The sequence below is a fragment of the Doryrhamphus excisus genome, chromosome 20, assembly GCF_030265055.1.
Source record: "Doryrhamphus excisus isolate RoL2022-K1 chromosome 20, RoL_Dexc_1.0, whole genome shotgun sequence".
NCBI classification, from domain to species: Eukaryota; Metazoa; Chordata; class Actinopteri; order Syngnathiformes; family Syngnathidae; genus Doryrhamphus; species Doryrhamphus excisus.
Genome location: NC_080485.1, coordinates 11,456,600 through 11,476,419, shown reverse-complemented (window position 1 = coordinate 11,476,419; position 19,820 = coordinate 11,456,600). Strand labels below are relative to the sequence as shown.

The window sequence follows — 19,820 nt, the reverse complement described above, 5'->3', positions numbered from 1 at the left end:
AAGGCACTTGTGTGCAAGTTAAAAGCTTCCTGGTGTTGTCCTGGGGAATGAAACTTTGCTATGATGTCAAATATTGGTCATTCCAATGAGTATTTTGAAGAGGTGTTTAACTATATCCAATAAATTTTACATTAAACTTTATTGGAAATATTTAAATGTTAAGTGCTGGTAAAATAACATTTCTTTTAGAATGAAGAGATAATATAATTTCTTCAATTCCATTTTTACTTGGTTGATTGTAATGTTAGTCCATGTTGCCGTTACATACTGCCAGTGTATTTTTTTTTATATTAGAAAAATATGTAAATATGAATATTTCCAAATTTCCTAATTTGCAAATATATGAAAATGTTCTAGTCAGTTAATCTGTAAACAATCATTTGAATTACATTTGACTAAATATCAATATTTCCGAGTTTGATAATGGTGGGGGGGTGGGCTGCCCCCCCACCATTAGAGCAAGAGCTTATTAGCTCTTATTATTAGCTTATTGGCTTATTAGAGCGAGAGCTTCCGCAACAGCTTATCAATAATCCACACAAAGTGTCATGTAGAAAGATGAAAAAAGCTTTATTTACAGCTTAAGCAATTAAACAGTTTAATTACAAGATCTTCAGTGTGTAATAACATTAAAAACAGACACAAAAAGTAAGACATGCTGCTACAGTCATACTGGGTCATTCTTTAGTTCCTTTCTGCAGTCCTGTTGGACCAAATGTTGTTTTCATCCTCATACAGTTACGTCCTTTGTACTTAATGCGACAAGTTTGAAGAACCATGAAAGTTTTTAAAGCAAAAAACACAAACCTCCAGCAGTGTTGATGAGCAAAAAAGAAAAAAAAAAAAAAAACCCTGAATGTCACATGAAACAATATGTGCCGCCCCACCGCTGAAAGCAGACCGTAATTCATCGTCCGCTTTGCTCCCTGCACACACAGACTGCCACGCTCTCCTTTTGGCTCTGCACACACGACAGCGCTTAGACATGAGGTCTTAGGTTTCACGGGGCGCCACGTCCCATAAGCAAAGTCGCTGTCATGGTCACGGTGGCCGGACAGCAACGCAAAAGAGCGAACGTGCGCCTGAGCTTTGCTATGATCTGACATTTAAAGAAACTGCTAACTTTGTAAAAGGGGCGGGGCCACAGTCAAGGGGAAAAATAGTCTTGAAAGTCCTGTTTTGTTTTGGTTACTTTGCAAGCGTGACACAAAATGGGCAGAAGATCCGGCATTTATCCGCCTTTTCCTTTTACACAGAACCCAGCAATAATTCTGCGTCAATTGCTTTTAAGATTGAAAATCCGACTGGTCTATGCCTCTGCAGTTTTGTTTTGCGATGAATCAACTCTGTGAGCAACTCAACGGGTATTTAGCTTGTTAGCTAACTTAGCTAGCTTGTTTAGCTTGTTCAATCCTCTCTCGTGAACAATAGAAATTAAGTATGGAGTGTCATCGGAGCTGAAACTAATCAATATAATCAATTAAAATGAACCGCTTATTGCAAATGTTGACCTGAAATCAGAGAAGGCATTTGCTGTATAGCCTCATACATGCGGGAAATTATGTAATAAACGCAGAAGCATAAACCGGGCTTTTCAACCTCACATTCCCTTACACACAGGCGCCCTCACGTCTGTTAATTACCAGTCCTGGAACTTTTCTGACACCTTATATGATCTCCAGCAAAGTAGTGTAAATGTATAAGACGTCCATCCATAGACATTTTATACATAATCACCATAAAATGTATCATTCATCGCCTTATTCTTTCCCTTATGGGTTCAACTATGACCCGCTTTGACAGTCACCCATACGAGGACAGGACAGTGAACGCAACGTGAGTGAAACGTGAAATGAGGTGCAAAAGAATGAGTAGAGATGGTGATGAAAGTCAGGATCACATGTAAATCGGTGATGCAACGCTGTTGACACAACTGTGCAAACATCCCGACGCGCAGCAAACACGCTTGGGTGATTTTGTTTTAACGACTATGGCGAGGAGCAACCATTATGAAACTATTAAAATATTATATTTTGGAACCATATATTTTTTTAATAACTTTCCATATCTTTAGACGAGATCCCAACATGCGAACGAAAAACCTCGACGGACATCAAGGAGCAACTTAATTTTGGAAAAACTAGCACTGAGACGGGCAAATTAGACGGACGCCGAAAAATCAGTGCAACTGTGGTATGCTAAGTCCTTAGCATGGTTGCGCTTAAGCTAATATAATATACTAAGTACAAACCACGAGTCATGTTTCCATTTAGCAGTGGCTAGCTATGACAGCTGCATGTAAAATAGCTATTACCAAATATCAAAATGATCATAATCAATGTCGCTGTTTGAGGAAAACAAAGTAAACTTAGTTCAGACTACATTTTTAAGTCAATTTTGTAAACTTATGACCAATTTGGGAGTGACTTAAGTTTTCAATAATTTCTGTAAGCTTTGTAAACATTGCTTGTTTACTCGGTGTATAATATGTAAAATGTTTTTTTTTTTAATAATAGTTATTAAAACACAAACAATTTTGGCCAGTAGTAGTAATTTTGGGTTAAAATTTGGTGTGTGTCGATCAATCGGTATCGGTCGATATCAGTGTGGGACTGCTACCGTTTGAGCTTTGTGCGAACTAGCCAAATTCACATCATATAGACACATTTTAATTATGTTGCAAAATTAAACGTCCTAATCCAAAGGTAAGCCTAAACGTTGAATTTGTGTTTGCCAATATTAGCTAACCATTCATTCGCTGCTCAGAGGTCTCCATGTCTTGGAGCGTTTACGATCCGACGGGCAAGAGCAGACTTGGCGAGGGCATGAATCACCGTGCTAATAAACGGCTAGGACAAGCCTGTCAGGAGACGGATGTCTGACAGCCGCTTTCAGTCTGTCGATGATGACGGCGTGCATCCAGAGACTGAAACCGAGAACGGAGAAGGAAAGTGGTGTTTGATCGCCGGTCCTAGAGAGAGAGAGAGTCTAGAGCATGACGTCTAGGTGTGATACCGGTGATTTTGGATCTCATGGTTACACAAACGCTCTTTTATGGAGATGTTATGGAGGAACAAAGAGCTTTTTTGTTTGCTTCATATTTCCACACTAAGGAAGACTTCATTTATCCACACTCCAGTTTGGTACTGATGTATTGTTTGCTTTGACACATCATTTAGTCTGAATTTCATGTATTTAAAAACGGACAGCAGACATTGGAACGGTAGATGTTGCATTTGGGTTATGACACGGTCAAAAAATGTCCCTTTTTGTCTTTTTAAGGGAATTGGACCCACATAATTTAACAACCCCGGGTCTGCAGAGTTGACTGGACACGGTGTTCAGAAACAATAGGTCAACAAAAGAAGAACCTAACAGGGGGAATGTACAAGGCACGTATGGATTTCCACAGATGGCATCTTTCAGGAGGGAGTGCAAATTCCCAACTTTTTGGTTGCGTCATAAAGGCTCAGATACCATGAAAAAACACAGGAGGTGCAAAAGCAAAAATCCATATATTTTAGAGTTCCTGATAATTCCATTAAAAAAAAAAAAATCTGAAGGTTGAAAATTAAGTTCCTAAAAAAGAAAAACAAAAAAAACTGAAGACACGGACGCTACGTCTGCTGGGTATTCCGGTGGCTAAACCTGAGGTTGGTCCAGCTGGCCATTGGCATCGCCGTGCAAGTACCGCCCAATCAGAAAGATCAGGACGCCTATGCAGATCAGGAAGGCGGGTTCCTGGTGGATGTGCGGCAGCAACTGGTTCTGATGGATCACGACGCGCCTCCCCGCCACTCTCTGTAGAAAACACAGCAGGCGAGATTGTTGCATGCATGTAAAATAAGTCTGGTACACAAATATAGAAACATCACATTAGCTGACCCCGAAATAGCCGCGTTGTGTTGATGGTGATGTCACCCATTTGACGAGGATGCTAATGTTAGCCTCGTGGCTGGAATTGTGTTTACCGTGGTTATGGTTGCTGTTTACCCCTGAGTCACTCATTTTAGTCATTTTTAAATGGTGGCACTTTGTTTCGGGACAGAAAGACTTTTCTTGTTCTGTGTTTCTGCAGGCAACTGTTGATTTTGTTGACGCTACATGCTAACGTTGGTGTCCTAGTTATAACAGCTTTATGGCACACAGGCCGTGGATATTTGGAAGACTTGGAAACACTTATGTAAAGTATTACTAGTGCGGAAGTGGTTAATTTAGCAGCCACTAAACGTTGCAAACGCTCCAATCATAGCGCTGCTGTGATTACATGCACAGGAAGCAGGTAAGTACAGATGTCTACATCCTGCCTCTTCACTTCTTTTTAGCCTCACCAGGTGTCAAGTCCTGCTGTCACATTTATTAAAATAATTGGTAGTTACAGTGAAAATCAGGTATGTCCGAATTCTGTGACTTAATTTCAAGGAAAACTGGAAATCATATTCTATATTTCTACCCTTGGTTAGCATTCATTTGTTCCAGAAGGGCTAACTCAATACATTTTCCCATAAGAAATCATGTAAATCCAATTAATCTGTTACAGAAAGCCAACAATGTTAAAACACGTTTTTAAAGTTTGGCAGTTCAGGGGTTAAATGCAGAAAACAATTAAAAATGCGTATAAATGATAAATGCTAGGGCAAAGAATGCCAACTATCGCACAAGACGTTAGACTTCGGACATGCTGAAAAGAGTGCAGAATAGGATAGGAGAAAAATACAACAGGAGCAATATGTTTTAACAAGGATACAAAAACGCTACAGTGGAACGGCTCCAGGTGGTTGGAGTAAAATACGCATGAGTCACTTAAGTTTTTATGTCCAACCTTGTACGATGATCATTAAAATTCAAACAAAATTTGAACTTGGAGTGTGTAAATGACAAATGAGATATAATAATATATAATTACGTTCGCTACTTCGCGGATGTTACTTTTGTGGACTATTTTGGGAACTAAATTTTGTCAATTTGCAAACAAACTTTTTTTTGTAGAATTGGAAGCTACCAAATGTCCAATGAAAAGCATGTACTTGTATCTCCAAAGTTTTATTTTTCTAATATAGAAATATATGATATAAAAATTTAATATACACCACATATAAAAGTAAGATTCTGGGGTAAATGATGTTCTTTTCATTGGGCCGCAACATTTCTAACACATGATGCCTAATCCACAATGCCTCGTAACAAATAAATCTTCCACCGAATGTCAAAATGATATCATCCACCATCAGTTGCATCTGGGAAAACCAAACTGTGGGATTGTGTGCTACGAGCCACAAGTCGATGTTCAGTTCTACCCACCGCAGACTAAATCCATCTCGTTTTAGGCGACTCCCAATACGTAACCACATCTCCCACTCGGCTTTTCTGACACACTTGGCTCTAGATGTGACTATAGCAGGTGTTTTGGTTTGCTCTTTATCCTTTGGCACAGGATCATCGCCATTCATTCTTGTTGCATCAGCGGCAACACTCATGAGGATACAGTACCCTTATCGTAAACAACCTTTACCACCCTTGTCAGTGGAGATAAATACATCTACTTTATCCGAGTTGTCTTCACACAACACGACTGGCTGCTAAAATATTTGCCAATGCGTGAAAGTGAAGCCAGCTGTCTTACGCAATTATGCTTCATGCTATTAACTCACAATAGGTTGGAATTGTGTATTTGTGTTGGCAGGAGGACCTCCTGTGTTGGCTTGAAGCCTTTCGGATGAAGCCTGGCCGGATGGATTGTCAAAAACGCACCTCCTGCGTCTGGGCCGGGCCAAAAGGGGGATATTCAAGCTGTGTGGTCGGTTTCGGAAAAGTAAGCCAAAACCCACAATAGATCTCTTAATTCCACGACAGGAAACAGGTGAGAGGAAAGACTGGTTTTCCGGGTTATGAATCACATTCGGATTATAATTCTGACTTTGTCGAACGCATACAGGTCAGAGGCCGTGATGAGCAAGGCACTCTTCCTGTGCACAATAATCCCTGAGCACTTCAGTATTTAATATGTGATACCCAGGAGGCCAGTTGAACGTAAGTTGAATCTTTTATAAGCTGGAACCCTTTCAACATCTTCTTAATCATCACCAAAGTGAATTTTTCTACCCAAGAAGTGAGGGCGTTATCGTTCTAAAATCAAACTGACTTTCCATCCACGTGATGCTTAATGTTCACCGCCAAAGAGATTGTTTGTGAGCAGAACACACGTCAGAGTCTTAGTTGGATTGTGTTCAAATATTGTAGCAGTACTTGAGATGATGACTCAAAAATGATGACGTTATGACATCTTTTGCCTTATTTTACATCCAAGGTCATACAAAAACAGGCAAACCTGAGTTGACTGTATTAAATGTCATGTAATCTTTTTATTTAATCAGCATATATTTAAAAAAAAAATTTTTGGTCAGAATTCTGCCCCCAACATTTTTTAAACATTATGTATTTTTGGCAACTTTTATGGTACAAACCGTGTTTTCCATTTTTAGGCTTTTTCCACCAATGGCCACATACTGAAAAATGAAAGTATATGCACGAAAAAAAAAACTGCATTTCAACTTTGTGATATAAGTGACAAAGCCTATTAGAAATAAAAACTTTTCTCTATCAATCAAAAAAATTTGGAAATATAAATGTAAAAATTAATAATTTTGACTTTATTCCCTTATTACAACTTTTTACCCAATTTTCCAAAAAAATTAATTTTATTTGATTTAGTTTCTCATAATACTGACTTCAAAAAGACAAAAATCTTTTTTCAACTTTTTTTTAACTCTGTGAAACTAAAATGACTGTCTTCATATCAGGAGTAGCTTATTCTTGTAGAATTGTAACTTTTTTTTTATATTTTCACTTTATTCTTGTATTTTTATTCTATTTCAACTTTATTCCAATTTTCTTTTTAATATTATGACTTTATTCCCATCATATTTTGACTATATTCTCGTCCTATTGTAAATTTTTCCTTCACCAAATTTTTTGTTTCTCATATTATGACTTAATGTCACCAGTGTTGTAAAGACACCTTATCACCATGTAGAGTCTCGTCTGTCAATCATTCTCCACCCAAGCGATGAGTAACATCTGTTACTTTATTGCTACGTGTTCACAAGACTCCTTCTTTCTGTCCTGCCTTGATGAGGATGCAATTTATTATTATTATTGACGTGTTATTACATAAAACAAATGCATTCATATCAAAACATTGATTTTCTACCTCTTGTTATTGATCTGTCTTTTGCTGGAAACATGGAGTCAGTCAGCCAGTACAAAACATGTGATTTTGTTTGCTGGCCACAACTTACTATGCTGCTTTCCAAAAATACCTCCGTGAACAGGGCTACACTTAAAAGGCGTACACACACACACACACACACACACACACACACACACACACACACACACACACACAAATACACAAAATGGCTCAAGCTTTGTTATGTTATTTCCCTGTCTGTCTTTCCCTTGCAGGACACTGCTTCTTTGCTTTGTAGTGGATGTAACTTTAAAATCCCTAAATAGTTCCATCCATCCGTTTTCTATGCCGCTTATCCTCATGAAGATTGCGGGTATGCTGGAACCTATCCCAGCTTTCTTTGAGCAAGAGGCGGTGTACACCCTGGACTGGTTGTATATTGTACAATATTATTTTTAATTTATTATACTAATTAAAGAAATGATAAAAAGTTGATAAGAAATTCAGTTAAATGACCTTCGATAATTAGCAACCTGGCCATGAATGATAATTTGGGTTTATTCTTCTTACACATAAAATCCCAAATATCCCAAACATCTCCGTAAGAGATGAAAATGTAAATTATGATTTTTTTTATTATTAAATTAAAAAAAATAATGTAAAAATTATTAAAATTATTATTTTTATTTTGTTATTAAAATGTAATTATTTTGAATTACGATAGCAGACATTCCCTGATCTGAACCCCCATCTGGGCAAGGAAAAACTCAAAACCTATTAGGGAAAAAAACCTTGAGATCCCTTCAGGATGACCAGGCTGCAATGTCATTTTTTCTGTGTTCTATCACCCCTAAATAATTAGGGAAACTACTCTCCTAAACTAAAACAGTCCCACGTGCCGCTGAAGGGTTAAAAATGTGTCCGCTGTCAACCCCCCCCCCCCCCCCCCCCCCCTTTGTCTTGCACACCAACAACACACAGTCGCTGACACCCGACGGGTCCACAATGTTCTTCTTGAGTTATTTCTGTCAGCAGCGTTGCGCCTCCCACTGAAAGACGACAAGCGTGTGTATTGGCGTTTGCAGCGATGCGGTGCGTGCGTGTGCACATGTGTGTTTTGGCAGGATAATTACACCTTGTTGCAGTGCTCACCCAGCGCTCTTTAACCACAAGGCTGAGCAATAATGAATCTACACTGTCAGGTACCAGCCTGTCACTCACACACACACGCATACATACACAGACATACATGGGTGCCACACTGCGCACAATTACTGATGTTTGAAAACAACAAACAAGCGTGCACACACAAACGCGTAAATCCCACAGGCGCATGAAGGGCACACATCCACACGAATTACGTTGGTAAACCTCACTCCATGACGCTTGAAGAGTCGCGCTGCACATCGAGTTGACCACTCGGGTTTTAGCTTGATGTCTACCACTCTTGACCGTTATTCTGCACAGAGTGAGGATGACACACATTGTCATTGGGGGGTGCTGGAACCTATCCCAGCTGTCTTCAGGCGAGAGGCAAGGTACACCCTGGACTGGTCGCCAGCCAATCACAGGGCACATATAGACAAACAACCATTCACACTCACATTCGTACCTATGGACAATTTGGACTCGCCAATTAACCTAGCATGTTTTTGGAATGTGGGAGGAAACAGAAAACCCCCCACGCACAAAACTTTCAGGTCACCTGACTGTGTGGCTAACATGCAAACCACTAGTCCACTGTGCAGCCCAGAAGTGTAAATAATCATGTACCTATAGTCATGCATCGTGTGCATACAACTCAAAGGATGCATTTGATGTTGTTTTATATACTAATTATATGCTCAATGCTAATACCCCCCCTTTTTTATGTTTTCTTCTTGCAGTAGTCGGATGAGTGAAGCGCATTCTCCGCATCAGTCAACGGTGGCTCCAAACCCAGGACCGATCCACGACCAAAGACACACAAATGCCATGAAACATATGCAACAAGGAAATGATGCAATCACATAAACTCTGCCAGAGCCAAACCAAGTACAGTGGAACCTTGGTTAGCGTCATTAATTCATTCCAGAAGGTCTGATTCTCAACAAAACAGACACTAACCAATTTTTCCCCTTTAAAAAATAATGTAAATCCAACTAATCCATTCCTAATGTTAATGCAGAACATGTTTTTATAGTTGTTTACATGCAGATAACAATTTGAAATGCGTATAAATACCTAAAAAATACTGGACTGGACTGATTCTTGACGACGGTTCTGAAAGACCACCACCACTTTCCTGTTTTGACATGAGTTGTTTCTTTAATAGTTTCTCACCTCAACACCGTAACAAAAAGGTACCAAAACCAGTTTAAAGTACCAGGATTTTGACAAAGAAGGTAAACATTATTGAACTTAAGAAATAGCTCATGACAAAACAGGAAGATGGTGTCTGTGTGGTGTCTGGCTGCCACATCATCTTTGGGAACAGTAGTCTTCAATGAAAAGTAACCTTAAATGTTCATTTAAACATCTAATTTGTGCATTTATAATTGCTTTATGAATATAAAACTTTATTATACAACTATAAAAAAAAAAAATTGACATTTTTGAGAACCAACCACTGATGTCGTAACGTCCATTTTGTTCACTAGCTAATAGCATGCTAACAAGGAAGGATGTTTTCTGGTTAATACTCAAACAGTAAGCGTAACAACACGACGAGATGCACGGCATATTGTACGCAACAGCATTGACCAGCATACGTTGTGTTTTCGAGCTGGTACGCTGGTCTGTAGACCAGCTACCAACATATGTTGTGTTTTGGTGCTGGTATGCTGGTCCTCCCGACCAGCGGGTGTGTACGCTAAGACTTTCGACTGTATAAAAAAAAATTGCTGCCAATGCCAAAAACACACTCAAAGCCCAAAAACCACTTCACGCAACAAAACAGAAATTGGTGCATGTGAGGGAGGGAGTATAATTTGCACGGGACACGCTCTTGAAACTGAACCTGTTTACTCTTGTAGTGCAGCTGGCTAAATTGTCCATATAATTTCATTAAGTTGTCAACAAACGACTATTTTACCCTAATTTGTGCTCTTGCCTCTTCTAGTTTACATTCTCATGCCCACCGCTGACCAACTGCAGGAGAAAGCAGTGTCACGTGGCTTGCCATGATGTGTTCAGGTACACTTGCAATTTTGACCGTTTTGAACAAAAACGGCATTAAACTAATTCCAAAAAGTAACATGCAGTTTATGATTATTGCTTATGCATCTTAACAGAGCTGCAAGCCTCATTTGATTGCAGTGTGCACGCCGCAACGACAAAAGTATTTTATTGTATAATGAAGGTGATTAGAAAATCCTATAAGCACGTCTTATGACACCTGGCAAGAGAACAGGGAACAAGGCGCCACCTTCCTCTTTTTTTCTCTGCCTACTCATTGTTCTTACAGCGTGGACAAACACACGTGCACACTTTCGGAATCATTCTGTACCTAAATACTGGATGCTTGCCACTAAGGCTCACACACACACATCACACCTTCTTCTCGTTCTGACTTCCCCAGTCATGTGAACAAGTGTTGAGTCACGGTCGCGACTTATCACGCTATCGCACTCTTCTCCAGCCTCCCCGTCGGCTTCCTCTGCAGCTTTAATCTTTGTGCCGAGGGCCGAGTCATTGTGAGTTTTTGCATGACTCGCATGAACAATCTGATCACCGCCTAAGTATTATTACTGCAGATGTCTGAGAGTTGCTACTTTAGGTCGTTAAAATCCAGTTTTATGCGCCGGGTTATGGACACGCAGCATGTGTGGAGAGCCAGGGGGCGAACCAATGCAGTCATTTGCTCACAGTAAAGCTGGAGAAGCGGCTGAAGCCTGTTAATGATGGGCTTTGGGGCAACGTGAAGCTTTGCAACATCGACCAAATAAAAAAAAAACAAAGCAAGGAGTTCATCTTCATTACGGTCTTGTCACGCCGTGTTGTAGCTACTGGCTGTCGTCCAAGTAGCTGGAAGTCACTACCCCATTATCTCATTTGCATAATTGGCAATTTGCAGTGTGAAAAGCAAACACCTTCTCCTATTTACGTTAAAAGTGACTAACAAAGTTCCATTGTGCAATCCCGACCACGTAAGCTAACACGTCAAGAGTTGTGATTCTCCATAAAACACCGCCCCTAGTGTTAAGGCAGAGAATTGCACTTCAACCACCTTGACAAGCCTAAAAAGAGTGACGAACTTGGCAACACTGCTACCGTGATGCGATTCATTGGAGCTGAAGCCAAACGTCAGCTCTCTGAGGGAGGAAGAAGCGGCGAAGCTGAGGATGATGCAACAAGCTGAAATAACGCCCAGGAAACCATTAAATTGCCTTTTAAATAGCTTTAAACATGTAGCATGATGCGGAAACTCGTACTAAAATTCATTTAATATTCATTAGCACAACAAAATGAATGATAGATAAGTTAACATTTTCATGGACTGTTGCTGTTATGATTCCTTAAGATATGGAACAGCACGTAGTAATGCTACATTAGCATTAGTAACAAAATGGCGGCCTGGCTACTTTAGCTAGCAAGGGGCAGCAGCGTAAGCAAGGAAGCTCTCTCTCTCCTCTGACCAGATCCCCGAGCCATCTTAGCTAATTTCTTTTTTTGTTTAAAGTTAAGGTAGTTACAGCTTTTCGTGAGGGTTACGACCCATAAAAATATACATTTTTTTGACACATCTCGATCCCCCAACGCAGCTGCTAGCTGGACGTTGACGTTCTGGGTCGTTAGCTAGCTCACTAAAATGTTGTTGTAGCTGTGAAGTTTTACAATGGCTCATGTTGACTATATGATATTTTTAGTTCTAATACATTTTTTTATCATAAACCTTTTTGTGTTTTCTTCACTTGGACAGTGCTCCTGCCAACCAGCCCTGTCCTTTCTCTGCTTCGTGTGGCATAATGAGCGTGACTGGCAATATTTATTTTTAGTAATATTCGTATTTGTGTAAGCCAGGTTGTCAAACTCCACGTAAAGCCTGCAGCTAGTGTTGACAACGTGTAATATGTGTCGTTATTGATTTTAGTCATTGTTTGTTTTGCCTGACGTTACGTTTTTAGTTTTAGCTTTATCAGAGCTGTGTTGTTGACACGCTGACAGGTCACCTTGTTGCTGTTGACAGGCCTTCCAAACGCTACGGCGTCAGACTGACAGGTTAGCGGAAGAAAGGCGTGTGTTTATTTGTGTGGCCTTTTAATGAAATCTGGTTGCGGTATCTGAAGTTAATTACAAGTTAAGAGGGTTTCAAAGGTTCCAGACAGTGGATGGAAACACTCATCAAGCAAGTTTGTTATCCCCGATCCATTTTTCATCTGATTAATAAGAATGGTGTAGGGTTGTGTTTTTCCTGAGCCTTTGGTCAGCTGCTGAACGCCCTATTTTACTCTAATAGTCGTACACAAATCAATTACTCCAGCATTTTTTTGGGCCACTCTCATTTCTTCTTTTTGGAGATCCTACAGTCCAAAATGCTAATTCTTCACTACTTCTGCAATTTCAAAACATTTTGATCAGGAGTGTATGCTATTCATTGTGTTCAATAAATAACATTAATTTCATCAACTTGCACACACTGTGCATATCTTTATTTTACACATAGCTCGGTGCTTGCTACATGTTTTCAGCAAAGTGAGCAATCTTGTTAATCTACCGTCTTTGCTCACGGCCCACTTACCCTCAGGATATAGTTGTTGTAGTCATCTCCGATGTGTTGAAGCGCTCGTGCGATTTCCACGGCCTGCATGGCCTCCGCTGCGTCTTGTAGCCTCGTACTAGAAAGCCCGGAAGAACTTTCTGAAACAGGCAGGAAAAGGAAAACGCTTAATTCTCGATAAAATGATCAGAAAAATTAGTTCCTAAGAAAGTCCTGACATGGAGAAGATATTCACTAACGCCATTCATCAAAGTAAAGAAGGGAGGCGGCAAGGGCAGACAGTCCCGGCCAGTAATTACACAACTGGGGTGGAGCGTCTCCAGTGGAGGACGTCTCCGCGTGCAGTCAGGTTTCTTCTGGTTTGAAGGAGCAAAATAAATCAAAATAAGCGACGGAAACAGTCTGCTGATGCATCTTCCTGCCACAGGAGGAGGAAGTTGTCGCCATGGGAGCCGTGAAAGGAGCCTAACCGGTCACAGATGATCTCGATGACGGAGACAGGCCGACGACTAGCTAGTGTGTGTCTGTGTGTGTCTGTGTGTGTTTATCTCCCCTGTCAGTGCTATCTGATGAGCATTGAATAGCTTGTGTCTGCGCCTCACAAAAGGCCGGCACCACTGTTTTGACTGCAACACATGCATGCTAAAGTCCATCTGGATCAGCATACTTAATGAACAACCGTGTTTTGACTCCTGAAAATGACACACACATAATCATTGTTAATCATTGCCAGAATAAAAAAAAAATCCAGATTTGACTGTAGTGTTGTGACGGGTTCCATACTTGCTTAGATAAACCTGCATAATCTTAACAGATCCAATACAAGCGCTTTTATCAACAATTCTGCTCTTACAAAGATAACAAGAATGGCTTCCCAAGACCAAACAATACCAGAAGATAGCGTTACGTGCATCCCTGTTAGCTTTTGCGGCTAGTCGAGCATCATGAGATGTTAAGTCAAACGTACCAGAATAGCAACAAACAGCTCAGAAGGCATTTTTGTGTTAAAATGTCATGTAAACAGTATTGTATTGTTCCAATCCAATCCTATTAGGTGCCATGGACTGCCAAATCAATGATGGAAAGGATATGCGGCCAGCGAAGTACCATAGATGTAACTTAAATGTAAAAAAAACGCTGTGCCACTCCAGTCCTATAGGGGGCAGTAATTAATAATTAGAAGCCAAAACTGAATCTCTTCTACTCCAGTCCAATCGTTTTCTTTCTCTTTGGGCTTTTCCCTTCAGGGGTCGCCACAGCAAATCAATCTCCTCCATCCAACCCTGTCTTCTGCATCCGTCTCTCTCACACAAACTACCCTCATGTCCACCTAAACCTCCTCTTTGGTCTTCCTCCACGCCTCCTACCTGGCAGCTCTAAACGTAGCATCCTTCTACCAATATATTCACTAGCTCTCCTCTGGACATGTTCGAACCATCTCAGTCTGGCCTCTCTGACTTTATCTCAGAGGTCTCTAACATGTAATGTCCCTCTGATGTACTTGTTCCTGATCCTATCCATCCTGGTCCTGGTCAGAACCTCAGCATCTTCATCTCTTCTACCTCCAGTTCTGCTTCCTGTCTTTTCCACAGTGGCACCGTCTCTAGACCAAACATGTCTGGTCCCGCCACAGTTTTGTATACCTTTTCTTTCATTTTAGCTGAAACTCAGGCATCAGGCCTGACACTTTTCTCCACCCGTTCCATCCTGCCTGCACACGCTTCTTCACCTCCTTTTCACAATCATTGTTCAAACCATTGTTCTGAACTGTTGACCTCAAGTACTTAAAATTCTCCACCTTCTGTATCTCTTCTCCCTGGAACCTCACTCTTCCACTTGGGTCCCTCTCATTCACACACATGTATTCAGTCTTGCTGCCAACCCTCCCCGTCCTTTCTTGGCTGCATAGACCATAAAGAAGCAAAGTGAGCCTGAGTGGCACATTTTATTAATGGGGATTTCCAAATCTGCCTAGCAACAATTGTACTATGTGAACCATCTGAGCAATTCTTTTATCCTGCAGTGATGCTGCCAGCTATAATTCACTTTCACTTCCACTTTCACAGTCAATCACTGTGGACAACTTTGCATTTTGACCGTGGTGTCATACGTTCTCACAGTTGGTTGGTAGAGTTCCACCGTGTCTCTGCCGACTCTCCTGATCATTTCTCTGCTGTGTGGGGCAGTTTCACCTTCACAAATAGTAACAAGTGGCCAAACAACGTTACTGTACAAACAATGCCAGCAATTATCTATAATTACACTGACACTACACCTGCCTGTTTTGCACTTTTAGAACATTAGACTGTCCAGACTACTTTTGGGTAAGCTGTTGTGACTCGTGTAGTTTCAAATTTTACAGTAAATACCTTGTCTGTGTTATTATGCTACAAGTAATTAAATCACATACCCCCATTTTGCAATTTTTTACATTTTTGGAGTTCATGTAAATCAATTTTCACTTGGTTGCAGTGATTCTGACAGCTTCTGAGTGGGGGGGGGGCTCACCTTGGACCTCGGCTACGCGCAGCAGGGCGTGCTGTAGCACCTGTGCGGATGGGCTGGGGGTCTGCGTAGCCCGGGTAGCCGTGGGGGCCCGCGGGGAGAGCGGCGAGGTGGGGAGCGAGTCCCCCTCTGAGAAGTATCCGCTGGAGGAACGCCGGCACGGGAAGTGGAATGTAGATCTAGTCTCGAACACGCCGCGGCGCTCCGGAGGCAGGGGGGCGACGCAGCTCCTGCGGCGAGACGGCGACCGCGGCGTGCCCCCTCGGTGTGCTCCTCCTCCGCCTCCTTCTTCCTCTTCGGCGACGGGCCAGCAGAAGCCGGAACCCTGCTCTCTGCGGCTCTCGGTCAACTCCGGACCGGGACGTCCTGCACTCGGCTCTGTGGTCACTGCGGTCCCATGGGCTCTGTTGGGGGGGGAACACGACACTTTAGTCGCCCTGTTGACGCTGCGGCTTTTCCCGCTGCAGCTGCGGCGTGCCCGTGCCCTCAATCGGATTATTTTCACCGCCGAATGGAACCTAATCGTATTCACTGCAGCAGGTTGAAATTCCGTTTCATAATCTTCTCCCTATCTTAAACGACACAAATGCCCAGTCAGAAAAGGGCAGTTTTTGGTGGAAATTCCGGATAGTCACGCGAAGGCGAAGGGAAGCAACTTTAAACTGCGTCACATGCCGTGTCAATCACTCTTTATAATGTCTTTTTGTCATTTATTACAGCAGGTGTACTTTAATTTTGACATTTATGATCAACCCTCACGGTGAAAGCGGTGGACTTTCTCACTTGGAGTAATATTATATTTAAAAACACGATATATACAGGATAAAAATGCATCTCTTCCTGTTTGTCCAGACTGAAGTGACTTCCTCGGCTGACTCACCGCCACAAATAATGACTCCCTGCGTGCCAAAATGGCCGGACATTATCAGATTATTATTACTGACTCGTTAAGCACTAACTTTGCCCTGCTGCACGTTTGTGTAAAAATACACAAACGTGTTTTAATGACTATTTTTTTACATTAAATGGCATTTATTATTATTATTGGCATTTATTGTGGTGTTGTATTATTGTCCTAGACCAGGGGTCGGCAACCTTTCCTATGAAAAGAGCCATTTCACCCACTTGCCCACTAAAGAAAAATAGCCTGGAGCCGCAAAACGTTGTATGTTTAAAACAACATTGGAGGGGAAAAAAAAGACGAGTTGGAGTACTCTTGCTAGTACTGGAGATAAACTTTTGTTTTTAAATGAGCTCTAATTTATTTTTTAGAATCGTCAAATAACTCATTAATAATAATTAATAACTCAAATAACTCAAAGTATTACTCATTTCCCTTCATGTTAACCTGTCAGAGAGAACTGGATAGCATCCTGTCTGCTCATTCAGTCACCAGTCAGAACTCAGTCAGGATGCATTCATGGTCTCACACAAAGTTGGATTTTTGTAAACTCATAACAAAGACGTGCATTTTCACCACACGGGTGCTAAAAAATATTCAAGCATTGCAAAGGGAGCCGCAACAAAGAGGCTGGAGAGCCACATGCGGCTCTGGAGCCGCGGGTTGCTGACCCCTGTCCTAGACCAAGACTGTCTTGCCGAATTGCAGCCAAGTGAGCTCTTTGCGCCCCCAGCAGGACATTGCAAATATTGCAGCTGTTCCCTCGGCTTCACTCCAAAACCGGCGTCTACCGGCTCCCGTCTCTGGCTTTTGTGTCATATCTTGACTTTACCAGGCCGTGGAGACGCACCAAAACATGCAGGTGAACCAGTCTGCTCCAATTTGTGACGTCACCCAACAACCTAAGACGGGGTCAACGAACTCGGTGACCTCAAAAAGAAGAAGCAGCCTTTTAAATTGTCTTTTTTTAATTTATACGTAATTAACTGAATTGATTGTTTGATTAATACGTAAATAAATGCGCATTTTTGATCCAGTCGCACCAAAAACGAGCAATAGTGCTTAATATATTGAAAAATATTCGTCTTAATTGAGTTGGGAAGTAAACTTGGCGCGCCTGCATTGCGGCATGACAGCTGACGGACCGGCTAGCTAAACATAATAAAGTTATATTTATACATAAATGTATCCATAAGGACGCCATCAACCGAAGGACTTACCTGGACGTGCTGTGCATGTCAGCGGTGACACATGACTGCGCGACAAGCTGCGTAAACACCCAATGTGAGGACAATTAAATGTTTTAAAGAACAATACAAAGTCCACAAAAGGACCGTTTTCAATTCCAATGTGGGTGACAACTCCAAAAGCAGTAAATCCCAAAAGTTATCAACTAATCCAGAGTGTCAGGGGACGTAAACAAAGTCCAAGCAGCGTCTCTTTTGTCTCCGATAGTTCCTATCTCCTTTCCTTGACCGCACAACTCCTTTACTGCTAGCTTGCTGTCTGCTCTGTGCTGCGGGAGATCTTCTGAGGTCTTCTTTTAAAAGTGGACGCTCCTCCCCCCCCGCAGAACAACAGCCCACTCCTGGAGCACTATCTCTCTCTCTCTCTCTCTCTCTGGCGCGCACGCTCTCATTTTGGCTTCTCTGTCTCCCCCTAGCAGCATAAAGTGTCATTGCAATACTTTTTTTCATCCCACTTCCGGGTTTGTTATACTGTACTTTCATGAATGGCTTTAATAGATATTTAATGCTTTCTTAATACAGTACATTTATAGTCTTTTTAATGTATTGTAAATTACAATACTGGACAATAGGCCACAAGTTGGCAACTTTTTCCAATAATATAACATAATGTATTACAAATGGTTCGAATTTTGCTGTTTCACTTATCACAATTTTTCATAAATACACAAATTAATAAATGCGTGCATTTGAGTAATTTCAAGAATAAAAAAATAGCTAAATGAACTAAAATACAAACACAAGACACACTAGCATCAAACTTGGTCACCGCAACAACAAGCTTTTCTTGCAGGTTTGAATGATCTCGCAACAGGCACAATAATAACATAATTATCATAATGACAATATGGGCTACTGTAGCAGCTGTAATCCACAGGAGCACATTTATGTCTTAAATGGCTTAATTTCCCTGATTATATCGACTATATTGGGTAATATGCATGTAAAGGTGACTATAGGGATGTTATGTCATGTCTAGGGGGCTCTAATAATTATAGAACTGCATTGAGAAGATCATAAACAGGTTTCCTTTGCCATAACTACACAAATATTACATTTCTACATTTCTAAGGAAGGAATCCTACTTTGGAGAAATTCACTTATCATGGAAACAATGAATTGCAGTCAACCGTAGGTATTTTCTTAAGGTTACGTCATCAATATGTACTGACAATTTGTGCAAGATGTTGTTTGTTTATTTCACAGTAAAAATAAGTAAATTAGCCGCGATTTGCAAGGTCGTTCAAGATGCCTTCCATAGTACAAAGTACAAACTTTGCTGTACATATCCCATATTATTAACTAGCCTGTTATTATTACTATCATTATTATTCTTCTGATTATTAATACTACTAGTAGGCTAATGTTAGCTAATGTTACACTTCTTAGTATTAAAACTTTATGGCATGTACATGTACATATGTATCAGGCTAGCTATGCATGTACTGTACTGTACTCGTGTATCAATCAGTCAATCTATGTATGTTTATAAGTGTATAAATATATGCACTGTATATATCCAACTATGTATGTATAGTCTATGTAAGTCTCTATTCATGTATCTATGTATGTATGTATGTATTACAATTTATACTTGATATAATGGGTTTGGTTTCCAAAGTACATGTTATTTCTTGTACTTGTTTACCAATTTATTGTATTGCTGTACTGTCTGTTTTGTCATTTTCATACCATTGCAAGGTTTTTCTTCTTTAAAACGTCTTTTCATAATGTTTTCCATCAAAAATATAAATATATATTTTTACTCTGTAAAACTGGGACTATGCTGTAAGATGTTTATCTTGTAAAAGTACAATTTGATGTTGCTTAAAATCATGTCTCAGTGGGGGGGCAGTTTGATGACAGTGCAGATGAATTTCATAATATCCTATAGTAATATATTTGATCTTGATTTGAAAATATTATTTTTGGAGGCGACTGAACAGATTGTGGATTTTCCACATTTCCAACATTTAACAGGTAAGATGAAATATGGAAAGAAGTACTCTGATAGTCCCTTCATCACACCAGCATGTGGTCACGGGAGCGCGTGAGCTGAACAACTCCCACAACTCTACACACACACACACACACACACACACACACTGAGAGACAGACAAAAGGATGAGTACATCAATATCATTTACATATGATCAATGCTGCTCTATTCCTTAGTGTGGGAATATGTTCAACTGTAAATGATAAACAGTCTTTTACCATAGGACCACAACACAAACCCTAAATGGAGACTCAGGTCAATACTATTATAATATACTATTA

The 19,820-nt window shown here is 40.7% G+C and overlaps 1 protein-coding gene and 1 long non-coding RNA gene across 2 annotated transcripts in view; one reads left to right on the top strand and one right to left on the bottom strand.

Annotated features, from left to right (window-relative positions):
* LOC131107756 (uncharacterized) overlaps window positions 1-19,275 on the top strand; it is a 67,698-nt gene extending 48,423 nt beyond the window's left edge. Inside the window, exons 5-7 of the long non-coding RNA XR_009120327.1 lie at window positions 5,684-5,860; window positions 5,936-6,030; window positions 9,076-19,275. This is a non-coding gene — a long non-coding RNA (uncharacterized LOC131107756). The remainder of the gene's footprint in view (window positions 1-5,683; window positions 5,861-5,935; window positions 6,031-9,075) is intronic.
* LOC131107755 (uncharacterized) lies at window positions 550-17,839 on the bottom strand. Its single transcript, XM_058058037.1, has 4 exons — window positions 17,514-17,839; window positions 15,396-15,796; window positions 12,909-13,027; window positions 550-3,801 (listed from the first exon to the last, which is right to left on the bottom strand). Exons 1-4 carry the CDS (start codon window positions 17,528-17,530, stop codon window positions 3,643-3,645), a joined length of 696 nt encoding a protein of 231 aa, XP_057914020.1. The 5' UTR covers window positions 17,531-17,839; the 3' UTR covers window positions 550-3,642.
* Window positions 19,276-19,820: the final 545 nt, after the last annotated feature.